At 38.0% G+C, this 19,291-nt stretch overlaps 1 protein-coding gene across 1 annotated transcript in view; it reads left to right on the forward strand.

Moving 5' to 3' along the window:
- Positions 1-19,291, forward strand: part of cacna1g (calcium voltage-gated channel subunit alpha1 G) — a 133,851-nt gene that overhangs the window by 870 nt on the left and 113,690 nt on the right. The window contains exons 2-3 of the mRNA XM_088323893.1: positions 1,226-1,568; positions 13,325-13,458. Of these exons, the coding sequence (XP_088180019.1) occupies positions 1,476-1,568; positions 13,325-13,458 (227 nt within the window). The 5' untranslated portion in view covers positions 1,226-1,475. The remainder of the gene's footprint in view (positions 1-1,225; positions 1,569-13,324; positions 13,459-19,291) is intronic.

Below are 19,291 nucleotides of genomic sequence, written 5' to 3' on the forward strand. Positions count from 1 at the left end.
AATAATTATATTAATCCATATTTTCATTTATTTTTAATCATCACAGTTAATTGGTAATACAAAGCAGTTATCCCTCCAGATTTTTCACTTCACAATATTATACGTTATACAAAATAATATTGCTGAAATATTAGTCTATATATTCATGCAGTTTAAATCATCACAGTTAATTGGTAATACAAAGCAAGTTATCACTTCAGATTTTCCAACTCATATATTCTTCGTGGTTTGCTGTCCCGCCACAGTTGTAATGCCTTCTCAAGGTCCAATCCATTATCATCCTCCTCATAGCGTAACCAGGAATATAATTTAGTCAATTTTGACAGAAAAGTATTTTTCTTGCTAGGAGTATTCTTTTGTTTATTTTCTTTCGCCGAGTCGCTCGCTTCAGCACAGTTGTTTTCCTAGTCCCCGCGATCTTCCGAAGAATTTCTCCGACGCTTTTTCTTGCCGGAATTTTTGCGTTGTTATCACTTTCTGCATTATATTTCGACTTATTACTGACACTGAAGAAATTACCAATTTTGTGTTGATATTCACCTTAACTCGACGACAAGCACCACAACAATGACGTAATCTCGAAGCAACGAGATCTTGTTTGCCGAGAACGGCGTGCAGACGAAAACTCGAACCGCGAGACCAAAACAAAAATGGCGGATCTGTCTGACGAAAAGTTTGGAGTGCGGTAGATCTTTGTTAAAAAAAAGTAATCGGGTAATATTGAAAATTTTGTGTCGAAAAAGTTGCGTTCCGGGGACGCACGTTGATTTGAGAATATGCGTCCGCAGTAAAAATGCGGGCAAACGAGAACACTGCGTATTGACCTTCGGTGCAGACTGCGCTGGGCGAAGGGGAGAAGGGAGTGCGTGCGCTGTGTGTTTTGCTGCACTCAACCTTACCGCTTACTCAATCAAATTTCTCTGGATGGTTTCCTGGCATATTTGGGTGTTTACAGTTTGTTCTGTTGGCTTTCATTGTAAAATGTCTCAACAGTGAACATACATTGTTTAATGAGCTTCCATAAAAAGGATCCTTAAGCGACGTCCAGCCAAAACGGGGTCTGTTGGTTTGACACCTTGACTGTAAACTGTAGTCGAGAATGTTCCTTGTATATTCTGGACCGAACAATATCTTTACTTGGTATTTCTCTGGCTTTGCACATGCTTAAATTGGCTTCCCCATACTGTAAATATTTGCATGAGATCTTTTTTTACCTCCGATCCAGATGTACTCTTAAAAGAGCAATCCATGGCTCGCGAGCCTCAGGTTACCGGACCCTGATTTCCCAACATACGGACCGTTGAAACATGAAAAAAGGGAATTCCAAACCTAGCTACAGCTGAGTAATGTCACGTTTCTTTATGGTTAACAGAAAAAAGAATCGTTTTTCCAGTTGCACACTTTAAATGGCTGTGATCCGTCCGCTATGCTATGTTCCTTGACTGATTTCTCATACATGGTTCGAGCGAGCCTCCATGCTGGTGATCCTGCTCAACTGCGTGACCTTGGGCATGTTTCACCCTTGCGAGGACATCGACTGCAACTCCGACAGGTGTAAAATCCTGGAGGTAAGACCTGTTTTGTGTTTTTATACCCTCAATGTGTAGCTATGTAAATGTATATTCCATCCGCCTTTTGTATTCTGGGTAAAAGGTCAGGGTCAATGTTTACGATCACTGATCTTTTTAATATGTGAGGTAAACACCGAAAGATGATGCTCCACGGACTCCGTTTATGTCACGAGGGAAAGAACGATGGTCTATTAGGAAGCGACAGAGGCTCACGCTGTTGTCGATAATGCGTCCCCTAAGTCATTTGTGACAATAAAAATGTCAGGGAGATAAATTTGGAAGGGCTCTGTCATTCAGATTAACAATGTTAAGTCAGGTAGGTTTGTATTTTCTATTTTATTGACTATTTTTTAAATCTTTCTCCTTTTATTATCTGCACATTATTTTGTCTGGTTGTAATTGCCATGAAAAGTCTATGTCAGGTTTTATGATAGGTTCATTTGGATATGAGTACACAAATCAAAGCTACGAAACGTAACAATTTTCTCTTTGCTTCCATTTTCCTTCATTTGGGCTTCACCATATTTTGTGGAATAAATGTATTCGTGATTTGTTGCCTTTCCAGTCACATTTGGTGCCAAATATTCACAAAAAACATCTTTTTAAAACAGTTCTTTTTCATGTGTTATTCATTTTATTGTAATTCAATTTATAATTTCATATTGTAAAGAATGAATATTTGTAGAAAATGTAATCATTCCGTCTATCTATGAATATTGTCTATTTTAGGTGAAAATTATTTTAAAAATATCAAACATTTTGCTTTGTTTATTTTTTTCATCTTGGATATAATGTGCGTCCACATATTTGTGTAAAGTACTGACAATTTTGCAAATTTCACTGTTATAATTGATATTTCTTCCCTTTTACGGGAAAATAATTAAATATATATATACTATACCTAAGCAGCACGGCGGTGCAGTGGTTAGCGCGTGTGCGTCACAGTTCTAAGGTCTTGGGAACCTCCTGTGTGGGTTCAAATCCAGCTACCGGACTTACTGTGCGGAGTTTGTATCTTCTCCCCGTGCTTGCGTGGGTTTTCTCCGGGCACTCCGGTTTCCTCCCACATTCCAAAGACATGCATTTCAGGTGGATTGGCCGGTCCAAATTGTCCCTAGGTGTGAATGAATGAGCGAGCGAGTTGTCTGTCCCTATGTGCCCTGCGATTGGCTGGCAACCAGTTCAGGGTGTCCACTGCCCAAAGATGGCTGGGATGGGCTCCAGCACCCCCGCGACCCTACTGAGGATAAGCTAATGAGAGATGAGATAATATACCTAACACAGTAGTTCAAAACAAAAACAAAACATTTAAGTCCAAAGTATCCAAATTTGTAATGTTTTTCCTTCTTTTATCATCCAAATACTTGCACTGATTCAAGAAAAATAAACGGAAAACAAAAAATAGAGAGAAAATGTAAATATTGCTTAAACAGTAAACAGATACATATTTCTCTTTATTTTTGGGAAACCTATCTGAAATAGTGCTGTATTGATTTCATTATCTTCCCCAAATCTTTTTCGTTTAACAACATAAACTTGGAAATCTGGAGTTGCGACAATGTGACAGCGTTTTTCGACACATCCTACGAAAGAAATGTCAACCTTTGTTCTGAAGGACGGTGACATAATCTACCGAACGCACGTGGAGGAAATGTGACAGCAGCCGGCTGATTAAAATCATTATTAAACACGGTGCGAGAGGAAGAACACATTAATCACTCGCCTGGTGTATTTACTCAGGCGAAGCGACGGCGGTAACCTTTTTTAAAATGCATTTAACGTAAAGGTGGGGTAATTTTGTTCGATAAAATTGAGACCGCGCAACAACGTAACATCCATTTCCATTGCGGAAATAAACAAAAGGGTTTATGTGGAGGCGGTTTCAATAATTCTGTCCTGCCAACCAATGTTAATGGAGCTATTGTTTTTTGTTTTTTTTTTACATTTTTTTCATTGAATGATAAAAGGGAGAATAGATTAGCTTGTTATCTGTAAACTGATAATGTGCTGGCAAAGAGGTTTCAAAAGTTGTATCGGAACAGCACTCTTTTGTTTGCCTCAGTCAACTCATCCGTGTCCTGCATTCAGATTTTCTTCTTCTAAAGTTAAAATTAAATTATTTGGTGGAAAATACCGTATTTTCCGCACTATAAGGCGCACCTAAAAGCCTTTATTTTTTTTCAAAAGCTGACCATGCGCTTTATAATACAGTGCGCCTTATTTATGGATCAATTTTAAAATTGCAAAGTTTTCCAACTAACTTGCAGCCGCCGACTCGATTTTCCCCCGAACGCCAAGTAGTACGCGGTGTATGCTGGGATTTATTTACCGGCGTTTCATTGGCTAACCAATATGTCAATCATCATTTGAATCAATCACTATTGGCTAAAGTTATTCGGAGGTCAAGGGGCGGATCCTTTTTATCATTTACAGGCTGGCATTGGCTTAAACGGCAACACAAAGCCTGCAATTGGCCAAAACAACGGTGTATGCTGGGATTTATTTACCGGCGTTTCATTGGCTAACCAATGTGTCAATCATCATTTGAATTGATCACTATTGGCTAAAGTTATTCGGAGGTCAAGGGGCGGATCCTTTTTATCATTTACAGGCTGGCATTGGCTTAAACGGCAACACAAAGCCTGCAATTGGCCAAAACAACGGTGTATGCTGGGATTTATTTACCGCAGTTTCATTGGCTAACCAATGTGTCAATCATCATTTGAATCGATCACTATTGGCTAAAGTTATTCGGAGGTCAAGAGGCGGATCCTTTTTATCATTTACAGGCTGGCATTAGCTTAAACGGCAACACAAAGCCTGCAATTGGCCAAAAAAGATGATTGTTTATGGCACGTGGCTGACGGCATAGAGAAAGCATTTTTTTCTATCCTGTATTTGAAATTATTTTATTCTCCTGGATTTACTACCCTCACGGATATAAGAGGACATTGGCTGCACATTATTATGAACACAACGACTTCGGTGAGCTACTTCGGGTTTTATATTGTCCCTGTATCTTGTTTCAGACTGAACTCGATGTTTCTGTGATAAGCGGTGCAGATAATGGATGGAATGGAGTGTCTATTTTTAAATTAAACTCAATTCCAAGTGTTTATTGTCATATGCACAGTAAAGTTGCGAGCGAAAAAGAAAATAGAAACTCAGGAATGGTTGGCATTTCTTGAATCCCAAGACTTGAACCTTCCGAATGATGGAACGATGCATTTGAGTGACATCGTATGGACACCGCATCCGCACGTGTTCTCGACACGTATTTGCGTCTTTGCAAGCTTTGGGAATGTTAAGGGGGTAATAAGTTGGACTTAACTATCTGACTGTTTTGTCCACGTTCCCATTGTAGCGCCTTATAATCTGGTGCGTCTTATCTATGTCAAAAATTGAACCAAAAACTATTTTTTCGGGGTGCGCCCTATAACCCGGTGCGCCTTATAGTGCGGAAAATACGGTACACTTAAATTCTACTCATTTTCAAACTAACATGTCTCCAAGGTTAAATATTTAGATTAAATAGATCTAGATTAACTACTCTGAGAGATTAAAACATTGCTACCAAATACTGTGAATTTTTCGTCTTTTACTACACCAGTTTATAGCACTTTCCGAAATCCGTATTTATTTTTTTGAATACTGTAAACAAAAAATGAATTGAAGCAACATCATTTTTGCATCGTCAATATTGATTGTTCCTTGGTTATACAGACCATGCACTACTTTCGAACGAGATAGCTTCCGGATTATTGTTCGTAAATTGAATTTGTTCATAAATTGCTTCAGTGCTATATTTTGTACGATTAAGGTTCATATAAGTATGTTTAAGGCTTGTATATGTAACCTGTAATGTTTTGTACTAAAAAAAATAAACGTTTCATAAAATAAAACTCTATAAAGATAAATATAGTGAAGTTTAACTTCCTTTTGGAAGATGAGCTTCAAGAGTTAGGCGACTTCCTTCTCCATGGTAGAAAAAAAGCGGTCCAACCATTTTATCAATCTTTCTTATTCCACTTTCATTTCAAAAGAAACTGCTTGCCTCTTCTTTACACCAACCATATTGAATGGATGCACGAGATATTCAACAATAAAAATGTCCAAGTGCTTAGCGCGCTGGAGATACAGTATAGTATGTATACACACGAACTAGGATATCCTCTTCGGGGTGGATGCTGGGTGACCTTTCGCAGCGCCACATGCCGGTAGCGGCGGAAAGAAGCACTATAGTAATGTCCTGTACTCGGAAAAAGGTGCACACAATACAAGATGTAACTTACAGCAATGTCCGGATATTTTTGGACATCACGAAAAATGTTCGCATCTACCGTTTTTCGTAAGTCGAATGGTCGTAAGTCGGGGAGCGTCCTTATACATTTAAGCAGTAACATCAGGTTCGGTGTGCAGTTTCTTTGTGTCTTGAAACCACTTCTGATTTAAAAATGGCTTTCTTTAACACTACTACGAAACTATGTTTACAATCTGAAAATGTTCTTTACGCATTCCTAAACATAATATTCACTATTTGGCAGTTATGTTGAGATAATTTACAATTAAGTACATCTTTAAATCTCCAGGATTAATTTGAAATAAAAACATATTTTCATAACTGAAAAGTTTATTCAGTAAATATTTTGATTTAATATTGTATTTTTATTTTATTTTAATCGTACAAATACATATTCATAAATGATATTTTAACCAATTATTTGGCTTTTACAATTGGCCAGCAATGAAAATCTGTTTAATTATCAGTCCATTTACTATGAAGTCAATATGAAAAACAATCTCGTTTCCTGCATTTGTGGTCTGTGTTGACAACCGCAGCATGTTTTTATGGTTCAAGATATAAATAATTCAGTACAAATAGTATGTGGTGCCTCATAATTTTGCATCGGGACGTAAGAGTATGCATAGCAAGCGTGCGCTAGAAACTATTGCAATGTTACACAATTCATCTTCTTGACATTTCAAATGACAATTATTTTTAAGGCTGATTTTTTTTTTTTTTTTTTTTTTCAAATCAATATGACAACATGAAAACCATGACAATCTGTTTCCTCCTTCATTGCGCAACTGCTTAGAATTTGGAATTGTCTTTTGTCGTATATGAGAATATATAAGAATAATAAAAGATTTAGAAAGAAAAAGCCATGATTAAAAAGAATGTAATGATAAATGGGCAAATATTTTCAAGGTAGTGTTTGGAGACTGACCTAATTTGTAAATGCTGCAGAATAATAATGCAATGAAAATTGACATAAGCAGCAACTTATTTCCAGAAATAGTTTCAAAAAATGAAATGCAAATATTCATTATAATATGTTTTATACATATGATTTCAAGTTACATTTTAAATTACAAATGGAGGATTGACGTCTAAAGCCGTCAGTGGCATTACATTTTAAATTGACTTTACTAAAGCGTCATTGGCAGGGGATGAGTTAGATTCAAAGTTTTGAAATGTATTTTTCTTTTGAGAGAAACAAGTAACCCTGTTCAGAATAATCATTGATTTCAATATTAATTTTCAAAGAATTTTAAAAATAGTCTTCGAGGAACAAAACAAAACATTTTTCCCTGCCGGGAGTCATCCAACGTTTTTAATGTCACTTTTGCGTGATATTTAAATGATGATTCATCCGGCTAAATTGACTGAAAAAGAGCTGACATTTCGAGAGGCGGGCGTTGTTTTAGAAAGTCAATCACTGTTTATTCCCCTTTGGAGAGCTGGTTAGTTTTTTTGTTTTTCGGGTTTTTTGCCGTCGTTCGTAACATAGTTGCACGATTTTGGAAGTTACCTAATTGCAATTTTTGGACCAGTATTACAATTTCGATTTTAAAGAAAAGTGCATTTTTTGTTGTAGTTTTTTTATTTTTTTATTCAGTACTTAAACCTCCTCTTGTCCTTGTGTGTAATTAACCCACCAAACACATTAAATCCTGTTGAATTATATTTTATTTAACTTCAGATGTAATGACCTTTCCTAGGTTGGTGCCAACAGTAGACAAATGAAGATACTTTCCTTCACATTTTCATGTAAGCTGTAGAAAAAAAGTACCTTGAGAAAACAGCTTCCTTCTTCTGGGGAGCTTTGTTATGGTGGTTGTCTGCTCACACAAGGTTCAAAACGCAGTATCTTGTGATTACACAATTGCACTGTCATATCGCAATATTGACTAGATGTCGGTTAGTTGCAAATCCCTAGTTGGTACTTTCTCTCCTCGTCGTGCAAAACGACCTCAACTTGACCTTGAAGACACAACGCCTTCATGTACGGTAAAATATTCCAATCATGTGGAAAAGACTTTTCAACCCTTAAAGCGGTTATAGCCTCTTTAGCGCACATGCGCCGCATGCATTAAGTGCTCTCCGCATTAGCGACTCAGCACAGCGGCAACTTAAAGGCCGCATCAAGAAGGCGACAAGAGGGCGCGTGATGCCGGCGCTCGCTCGGATAACACGCAGCGCATGTTTACATCGCATGCTCGTGCACGAGTGGGAGAAAAAAACGGGCGAGGAGGAAGCAATTTATCTGGAACGTAACTGCCATACTCTTTAAATTATATAAGGCGAAAAGCAGACCTTTACCAGAGGAATGCTGGATGCGGAAATGGAGCTGACGAAGCGTGACAGAATATGACAAACGTCAGTGTTAATTTTAATAGAGTAAACAGAACATTAGAATGGTTGTTTTTGCTATTTTCTCCTCACCAGAGATTCATTAAAATTTGATTTTATTTTCAATCGGTTGCTTTATTACTAAATTTGTGCTTTCAAACCTTTAATGTACTGTATTTTCAGTCAAGTTAAGTCACATTCATTTGTGTAGCCCTTAATCACGAGATGTCTCAAAGGACTGCACAGGATTACAATCACACCATCGCCTAATCTTAAACCAACATGCTGGCAAGGAAAAGTCCAAAAACCTCAGCATGAAAAAAAAGAAACCTTGAGGAGGTGTCTCACAAGTAGTAGTCCCCTTCTAGGATTACCAGGTAGATTTAGCATTGGGTTACAGTACACAAAACATAGTGTACATCAATAAAATAAAACAATAGGTAATATGTTGAAATTTGTCAAGAAAGTGTATTCAGATTCAGATATCCTTTATTGTCATTCGTGTATACGTGTATACAGAACGAAATGTCGATACATCTGACCCGCACAGTTTCCTTGAGCGTCAGCCGGGATAGATAAGATTAACCATGTCTTTGTCAGAATTTTAGCGCAGCAGTTCGTTATCTCGCAGTACGATGTTACTTCCAGTTGTAAATGGTCCAGTTTATTGTCCAGAGAGCGAACGTTGGAGAGGAAAATGGATGGGAGAGGCGTTTTAGGTTTAGCCTTTAGCCTAGCGGTGAGCCCGGCCCGACAACCTCGCTTCCTCCTCCGGTCACACCGCTCTCTTGCCAGTCTGCTTCGCTGCTTTGTAGGCCGCTGGGTCTTGTTGACGTAGCAGTCCGTGGCTAAATAAACACTACCGAGTGGTCGAGGCACCGAGCGCTTGATGTCTGGATGATCGAATATCCAGCAAAAAAACTGCGATCGTATATTAATCTGCAGTTTGAGTGGACTTTTTGCGCCGTCAAAGCTGAGTCGAAGACTGGGTTTTATGGCCGAAGTGTAAAAAACTGTAGCGAGCCGATGTAGCCGCAGCCGAACAGGGGCGCCGCCATCTTAGATAGATGTATGACAGCAACAACGCCTCAAGCCTGCAAAATAGTCCAAAAAGTCCATAACAACCGCGACGCAGCTTCCCATTTCTGCCGACTGGTCAATGCAGGCGTTGACATGCTTCAGGTCCAGACGCAGGTCCACTGACTCATCTTAAAACAGTCCTTCTCCCTCATATCACTACCGGCTAGGCATTCGGGAAAAAGACTGGAAGAAAAATATGAGGCGGGCATCAATCATAACTATTGAATAGAAGTGTGTCTTAAGTCTAGATTTAAAAACTTAGGTTGCAGATCTCCGGAGGCAGAGCATTCCACAGCACCGAGGCCCGGATGGAGAACGCTCTCGAGCCTGCACACTTCTTCTTGGCTCTTGGAGTCACAAATAGAGTCCATGCAAGTCCATGCAAACATTTGTATGGACTTAAGGTGCATCTACAAACCCCACAAAGGCCAGAAATTTTAAAGTGTGCCTTATAGAGAGATTCCTCCGTTTTTTGCTGTTAAAAGGGACCAGAAAAGTGAATATCCGCGAAGTAGTGTCACACTTTTTTTTTTTTATTGCCTGACAGAGAGAGAAAAATCGAGATTCAATTAATTCAATTTTCTAGTAAAATATAAGATGAAAGATATTTTTTCATTTGGCCTTTTTTTCATAACTTAACGCAAAAAATAAGATGTTGAATAAGAAAAATAGTTTTAGAAAAAAGAGCAAAATTATCTGCCATTAATTGTATCTGTACCTGTCAAAGTCAGATTGAGGGTCCTATGCCTCACATTGACCTCGGACGAATTAAGCAAAATAGAACATAGACGGATAGACTAATATTTTGTGTATAGTCTTGTAGGCCAGCAAGAAACAAAACATTTTATATATTGGTTACAAAGGGTAGCTCTCACCTCTGTGCTTGGCAACAGTGTTGACAACAATAAATCATCCACCAAAGATCAATGGGATCAAGACATGAAATTGTTAAAGTCAAACGGACAGCTTTGGGGTGTTGTTTTGAAGCCCGGCCAAATCCAGTAGTCGGTGGAAACCCGACACCTTGCACGGGACACTTTTCATTTTGTCACTTCACTTAATAGTTTGTCCCACTGCCAGAGTTGGAGCTATTAAGCTTTCAGCGTTGTTATTAACGGCGAGTGTCTGGTGAAATTTTACAGCGCGCAGGAAGTGAGGGGCGGCCCCTGTTTGGCAGCGCAGACCACTCCCGTTTGTTTGGAACAAATAGAGAAAAGGATGAGCCTTTGATATCGGCTCAGACCAGACAAAATGTAGGGAAAAACACATTTTTTTTCCTCAACGATTATCATACGATTTTCTCCCAAGTTTGAATTTGGACTAATTGAGTACTAATGCATTTTTATGTGTCTTTAATTGAATTGAATTGTCTTTATGGTCATTGATATCAACGATAAAACATTGTATGCTACAGGATTAGACATGGCACTTCAGGGTAAACATGTTATAAAGACTTTACAGAGAAAAATAAGATTAATAACTTTGAGGATAAATTGGCAAAACGATTTACTAAGTAGTGCTTAGAGACTGGCCTAAGTTATAACAATAGTGCAGCGGACGAGAACCTTTATGACCCAACGAGCCATAAAAGCAAAATGATTTTGATTTATTTTTTTGAGAGAGCCATACCATACTCTTCTTGCACTATCGGCACTATGGTAAAATACTATACGTAGCCAATTACAATACAACTTTATTTATATCTGTACATTCAAGGAAACTGTGGGGGTCAGATGCATCGACATTTCGTTCTGTATACACGTGTACTAGAATGACAATAAAGTAGATCTGAATCTGAATCTGAATCTGATATTTTAGGACAAATTCAATAAAACAGCCAAACCTGCTCTGCAGACAATAGCTGATTCTTCAGCGCATTTTATTTCACTGTGTGACATTCCATGACTCGATAGAATTTATGAAATAATAATATCCCAGAGCCTATGTCCCACATCAGCAAAGATACCACTTTGAATTTACTTAAGATCATTGAGCCTTATTTTGATCTTCATTTTTTACGATAAATAATGGTTTCCAAACAAGGTGCGAACAGAATTCTTTTGTAAAAATGTCACAAAACACAGAAAAAAAAAGTTTACCGAAGTATTCCCCTTCAGAGCAGTGTGTGCGTTGGGAAATAGCAGAGCATGCGTTGTCTGCACAGCTGTGCCCATCCCGACCGCCAGTCCAATTTTCTTGCTGCCTTGCTGTCGTTTTGGGGTGTTTACAGTTGGTTCTGTGGGTTTTCATCATAACATATTTCAGTGAACATACATTGTTTAATAAGATTCTATATAAATTCCTTAGCGACGTACGGCCAAAACAGGGTCTGTTGGTTCGACACCTTGACTGTAAACTGTAGTTGAGACTCTGACCTATATGTACCGAACCGTTTATTGTTACAGTGTCGCCCCGTCTTCACAAGTTGCCAAACTGGCTTTGCGCATACTGTAAACAAAAATATACTGAAAATATGTACATGAGTTAAATTTGATCTCAAAGCCATATGTAGTTATGAAAAGAGCCATATATGGCTTGTGAGCCATATGTTCCGGGCCCCAGCAATAGTGTAATGATTTATTTTTTGGGGAGAATAGTGCAGCTGTATGTGGCACCAGAGCTGCAGGTTGCCGACCCCTTCTTTAAGTTCTTTAGCCAAGATTTTTTTTTTTGCATTTTCTTTAGAAAAAAGCATTTCAAGCTTGTTTTATCGAGAAACTCGACGATAACTAGCTCCGGATTCAAGTCTTATTAGCCCCCCCCAAAAAATGTCCTATTTAAAAGGGAAAAAAGCACAGAAATTATGCTTGGTTATACTCTGAAAGTATATTTATATTTGCTGCTCATTTCTTTTGAAAATAATAAGACGCTAACAAAAAAACAAGGTGACACTAGTTTTCGCCCTACTGTATAACAAAACAACACTTGTTTTTAGTGTGACACAGGCAAACAGACATTGTTTAATTTTTCATTCACTTGATTTTAAGTTGTCCAACCAATTGTACAAAAAACAGATATTAGGCTATTCCGTATGTATTTTTATACAAAGTGTTATCACAAAATATGAAAATAAATATTAGGCAGCTGTCTTGTGTATAAATCTCTGTATTGCCGCCGGCTCCCAAGCAACAAGAGGCTGGCTTTGTTCTAAACTCAACACGTTTGATATATTTTTACTTGTCTCTGTTCAACTTTGGGCTGACTCATCTATCAGTGGGTGTCCTCCTGTGCCTTGAAATGCTTCCCAAATCACATCTGTTATCTGGTGTTATTGGTCTATTCCTTACATTAAATTTTCATTTTCTCTTTATTTTTGTCTTTCTATTTGATGACGAAATGTCACAACAATGATCCAAAGCAGACCAGCAATGAGAAGCTAACTTCTTAAGCATTAAAATGACACATAGGCTGCACTTCCACCTTAAGCCCAGGGTGGCAGTCACAAGTAAAATACAGTGATACCTGTAAATACAAGATTAATTTGTTCCAGGGTACTGCATGTGTGTAGAAAAGCTCGTATAACGAGCACAATTTCCCAATATGAAGTATTTGAAAACGAATCAATCCGTTCCAGGGCTCGCAACAGCATCCACGTTACCATAAATTCCAGATTACAGAGGGCACCGGATCATATTTGAGAAAGAAACTCAATCTGCGATTGGAGATAATGGATTGCTGACACACAAGTGCTGTTCGTTTAAGGCGAAAAAATACAGTAACGGCAAAAAAAGGCCACGAGGCCAGACAAAAGCACACTCTCCTAATCTTCGCTAGCAGCAATATTAGATCAAAGAATGCAGTTCACTTTTTGTCGGCAGCATTGCAAAAAAGATATGCCAGTCCCGGAAAATAAAAGCAGTCTGCCGGCCCACGCTTTAGGAATAATGGATCACGGAATATTTTTTCACCCAGGATGCTCTGAAGCTGCAAAGTAGCGAGGGATAACCGTAGTGTGTCAAACTCTGTATTTGTTACATTTTTGTGTGCCTTTTCCTCACCTAAACCAGGGACCTGATGTGTTTTTTGTATCCCCGTGCAGGACTTTGATGACTTTATCTTCGCATTCTTTGCCATTGAGATGGTGATAAAGATGGTTGCTCTCGGGATTTTTGGCAAGAAATGTTACCTTGGGGACACGTGGAACCGCCTGGACTTCTTCATCGTGATTGCCGGGTAAGAACCTTTCTGGAACTTTAGAGTTGTGAGTTTGCAGAATATTTTATATATTTATCATGTATGCAATATTCAATTTATATCTTAAAATGAGTAGACATTGCTTTCAATCATTTCACACTGACCAGTAATGAAAGCTCATTTGCATTTAAATAGAAAATATGTCTCTCTGAAAATAAACTCTGCATAGGGGATTTTTTTTTTGGCATTATATCGTGTTTATTTCAGAAAAAAATTCGTTCTCGTGCTTATGTTATTAAATACAATTTTAGTCTTAGAACTCTGTAACTTGTGAGTTGAAGCAACTTTTAAGATGAACTTTGAGGTGAAAGCTTTAACTTTGACAGCACAACAACCCCATTAAAGTAACAAAAGATTACAAAAATCCAGATGTCCCAGTTTTCTTAAATGCAACATCTAGTTCTGACATTTTGGAATCAATTTTTATATATATATATATATATATATATATATATATATATATATATATATATCTCATCTCATCTCATCAGCTGCACCGTTTATCCTCAGTAGGGTCGCGGGGATTCTGGAGCCCATCCCAGCAAGCAGTGGGCAGGGGACACCCTGGACTGGTTGCCAGCCAATCGCAGGGCACACGGGGACAGACAACTCACTCGCTCAGTCACACCTAGGGACAATTTGGACCGGCCAATTCACCTGAAATGCATGTTTTTGGAATATGTGAGGAAACCGGAGTGCCCGGAGGAAACCCACGCAAGCACGGGGAGAACATACAAACTCCGCACAGTAAGGCCAGGAGCTGGATTTGAACCCACTCATGAGGTTCCCACGACCTCAGAACTGTGCCGCACACGCGCTAACCACTGCGCCACCGTGCTGCCCCATATATATATATGTGTGTGTATATATGTATGTATATGTATGTATATGTATATGTGATCTCTTTTGACAGTAAAAAATACAATGAAAGTAAAATAGACAAAATGAAGGATAGCTATAAAAAGAATTCCTCATTTTTGATAAATATTTTGAAATGTTGTTTTGAGGTAAAGTAAGGAAAACAGTCTTAAAAAACAGGCAAGTAAGTTTCACAGAGACAGACAATTCACTCGCTCATTCACACTTGGGGACAATTTGGACAGACCAATTACCCTGACATGCATGTTTTTGGAATGTGGGAGGACACCCGAGTGCCCGGAGGAAACCCACGCAGGCACGGGGAGAACATGCAAACTCCACACAGGAAGGTTCGATCTCATGAACTCAGAACTGTGCCGCACACACGCTAACCATGGACCCGCCTTGCTGCCCCCATTAAAGGGAATATTATTCCTTAAATTAGTTTTTTATTTGCTGGTCTTTCATGTGAATATTTTCTAATATTTCTGGTTTAAACTGCACAATCCTTTATTCAATACATTTACAAATGGATTTTCTTTCTTGATTTGGGTCGCAGCTTTTAATCAAAGTGGAATGGTGGGCCCTGAAGTCAGACCAGTTGGGAACCACTGCATTAAGTCATTTAAATAAACACAAAACTATGATCCTCACTTTTTCAGAAATACACCTAATTCCAAAGAACTATTTCAGTCTTAGATGTCGAAAAATTCCATTTCAGGCAGAACATGAGAACAAGTAATGCACCAGTATGATCCCGTGCGTGCTCGCCAGAACATGCAACATGAAACATCCTGGGCTACATGCTACCCGCTGCGCCGGGTTCAGCAGGAGCCGTGGGAAAATGTCACACGCAATTTATGAAAAGGTTAGCGGGTAATGGCGTGTTTATCGGGGCTTGACTGTAAACATGTCGCAGGAAATTAGCCGAATTCACATTGCATAGTCGGTCTGCAGTGAGTAATGTTTTTGGATAATGGATGTATTTTTAAGGCTGCTGTTTGATGGGAAAAAAGTGTTTTGCTGAATACAGTAGATACCAGGGATATGACATTAATCCGTTTTGAGGTGAGCAATGAGAAATTGCCGTGAAGCGGGGTTGTAAATTACGTAGCTAATGTGTTTCGAAAAAAATATTAAAACAACTTAATAGTTTACATTATACCAAGTACTACTTACAGTAGGTGTTAAATGCATGTATATGATTAAACAACAATAGAATAGGTACACATATAAAGTTACATTAATGGCATAAAAAGTGTGCCTTAGCCGCAGGTATGGGGGTTCTTTTTTGAGGCTCTCAATTAAAATGTGATTCAGGAATGGAGGATATGATAGTAAAACTAAAACTTGTAGTGTTTATCACCTAAAATTGAATTCATTTCCACTACAGTTTATTTATCTCAGAGCAACTAATGCAGACTGGAAAGTGACACAAATAGCATACAAACACTGATTTAAATAATTGATTTAAAAATCTTTTTATTTTTATTTTTTATAAAAAGAATTACCTGACTGTTGAAACTCTGCTGTTAGATTTCATGTGATTATAGAAACGAGTGAAAGCTTTCAACTTCCACAACCATGTTTTATATTTTTAAATTTTGTAATTTTTGTATTACTTTAAACAGCTTGTCCCTGACTTTCATTTTAAGTATAATAACATCTTAGTGGGTTTGCTCAATGTTCTCTGGTTAATTAACTGTGTATGAAAATACAGCTACATTGAGTGCTTTGCGAGTGGCGCCTGGCCTGGGCGACATTCAGTGGTCATATTCAAAACTGAAGTCATTGTTTGAGGCAATGCAGCTCATATTTCTCTTGTGCTTCTCAGCATTATCTCAGGGACCACATAAAATGAAACAGCAGACCATGATTTTGACACAAAATGCTGTAATGAAGGGCAAAACATCTTATCTCACACTGCTGGTATTTCCTAACATCTACTTGGTAACACTGTTTTTATGTGTTTCGTTGGGAACTTATTTGTGTCGTCGAGATGTGTTATCTTACATTCTACTCTTGCCTCAATTAGATTTTACCTAAGTGGGAGGGCGGGGGTCTTTCTGGGGGAAAACCGGGCAGAGAACGGACCAGCAGCCAGAGCACCAGCTTCATTTTACTCCCTTCAATATTTAATCGGGTCTGACGCGCGAGAAGAGACACGGCCGCAGCCCAAAATAGTCGCGCCGGTCTGTCTGTTGGTTTTGCTGTAATTCAGACACCCGTGATAGCCATTAATCTTTTATAAAAGCATTTTGAAGCAGCTTTCCTCCATACCTTCCCCTCAGTGTAAACAAAAGGGGGGGACAATGCTTCACCTTAACGCCGGCTTGCCTAGCCGTGCGTTTGTTTCCCGCTGAGGAAGTATTTACTCTGAGTGGCGTGAATTCAGAAATGTCCGGGCAAATTGAGAGCTCCTTTTATGAAGTTGTTACGTTGCAAGACGATGGCCTGGACGGAGAAACACTCGATAAATGGCGTTTGGCTGAAGGCTAACGTTTCAGTTTGACATTTTTTTCATAGACGCAGTACGATTAAAATGAACGCCTGGTGCGTACGGTTGCTTGAAATACTTCAAAATTCTTCTAGGATTGAAAAGTGTTTGCATTATGGGTGAAGTACTTGTAAATACTTGGATTTATTCCCATGTTTCTCAACAAGTCTGTTTGAAAATGACACAGGCATTGCTCTCTGGTGGCATCTCTTTGCCATTGAATTTCACCTTCCCTCGTGATTATCGGCAGCTGCCATTAGTTTGTATAGAATTGCCCTATGAAGCCTCACCACCCCCTACGGGTCGCGCCCAAGAGGACCGGTGTATGCTACACCTTAACAGGGCACTATGAAATCTGGATTAGTGCTAAGATTACGTATCAATAAATGGTAGTTTATTATGGGCTATGCAAAATATTAGATAGTGTTTCCTAGTGGTAAATTGTAATCGGAAGAACTTGCCGCAACTGAAAATGTAGGCTATATATTAGTCATTTTTACCGAACACCTATTTGGGGGGAGATTTGACTCAACGATATGTACACACGTATGGTTCAGATCAACAAATGTATTTGTGATTTAGTTAAGATCTAAAACTCATATGTCTTGATAAGTGCACACGCAAGAACATGCAAAATTCTTTTAATCCTATTGGAAAAATTGGAAAATTGACTTTGAAAGTATTCAAAAGTGCTTGAATTTGGCCATGAAAAAGTTGTACAAACCCTGTGAATGGGACATCAATAGGTGTCGATGGTATTGATACAATTAATGTTCGCCAAACCAGAACCTTTTGCTAAATTTGGGGATCATTCGTATTTACAATTTAAAATTTGTTTTTTTTAGTTTTTTACTTTTTGATGTTTTACTGCTAACAAATATTATAATAATTGGTTTTCTCACTTTAATATTTTTACTATATTATCAAAAATGATTTATAGTAAAAATGTCACTAGATATGTTCGCTCATTTTGAGTAGTATTCTCCTTTTATTATAATAAAATCAAATTTGGTAAGATTATTTTAAACTGTATCATCAAAATAATTAAATAATATTTTGTCTTTGTATTTTACTATATTGAATTTTTTGGGGTATTTTTTTCGTTTTACTGTATCTTTAACATATTTTAGAAATAATATGTTTTTTTTATTTAATCAATTATGGTAAAATAATGAATTATAAAACCTAAAACGTGTGCATTTTTCTTGAAATTGCATATAAATAACTTTTTTTTTTAAACTAAAATATTTGAATAACATCGAAATGGGCTTGATTTATTTGATATTTTTGATAAAATAAAATTTGATATTTTGATATTTATTTTATATGAATTTAACTTTTTTTTTTTTCCAAAATTTGAATTTGCACTGGGTACATTCGTGGTTATCTTATGCCTTGTTAATTAGCTTGCTTAAAACAATATGAAACGTGCCATATAACCAGACACGCGACACATACTGATGCTGAAACGAAGCATTAGGAATTCAAACGCAAAGTTAGCACGTTTTTCAAAAAGCTTAACCCATCAAACCTATCCTCCTCCATTTCCAATCAGGGATGTAGCCGCCGGTGAAATGCATCGAACCTGATCCGGGGTGTGTTCTTGTTTCCCCTCCTGGCTTCTTTTCACTGATTTATTGATGCTGTATGGATCCGCTCCAGCCTTGTTTGGTCTATGCAGAGGCTGAAGGAGACTTGGAAAGTCAATAGGGAGGAAGAAGGAACTCAACACATGCTACAAGTTTAGTTTGGAATAAGTTTTATTTTGAAAATCCGCAATGAAGCGAGAACAGTTTTTGGAACCATACATTGGTTTCATCTTCAGTCTTGCAATGCTGTATACCCTTGGAATTTTTTTGTCCTCGGGGCATCGCAGATTTTTGTGGGATAAATACATACTTTGCAGAATTATGGCCTCACTCTGAGAGCACCTTTACACCTAAACGAATCTGAGAACCACCTTCTTTTACCCGGTCGCTGATTGGAGCAATCTGAATGAATTGTTTTCAAATTAGTGTCAATCGAATACCCCCTTATACATGATGTTTATGCACTTCAAAAGTGTGCTCCATTGCTGCGTCCCATCTGTTCTCCAGTTTTGCTTTTGAAGTGGCTTGCCAGAAGCATGGACTTACACTATATACGGATGGATACAATTATGTGGCATTTTCATTGTGGGGCAGAAAATATAAAATAAAACGTCCCGGAGAAATCATCAACGTTGGTGGATTATTTGTCTCTGTGCTACAAGTCCAGAGTTTTTTCTAGCACAAATATATCCCGGATACAGTTATGTGCATAAGTGCTGTATTTTCCCAGACTATAAGGTAAACCCCAAAACTCCAAATTTAAAAAATTCATAAATGCGCCTTATTATCCAGTGCACCTTATAAATTGGAAAATACATTTACAAGTAAATTCTATAAATCACATTACAATGATATGCCAGGACGTACA

Source organism: Urocampus carinirostris, chromosome 19 (genome assembly GCF_059441175.1).
Source record: "Urocampus carinirostris isolate Australia breed hairy pipefish chromosome 19, RoL_Ucar_1.0, whole genome shotgun sequence".
NCBI classification, from domain to species: Eukaryota; Metazoa; Chordata; class Actinopteri; order Syngnathiformes; family Syngnathidae; genus Urocampus; species Urocampus carinirostris.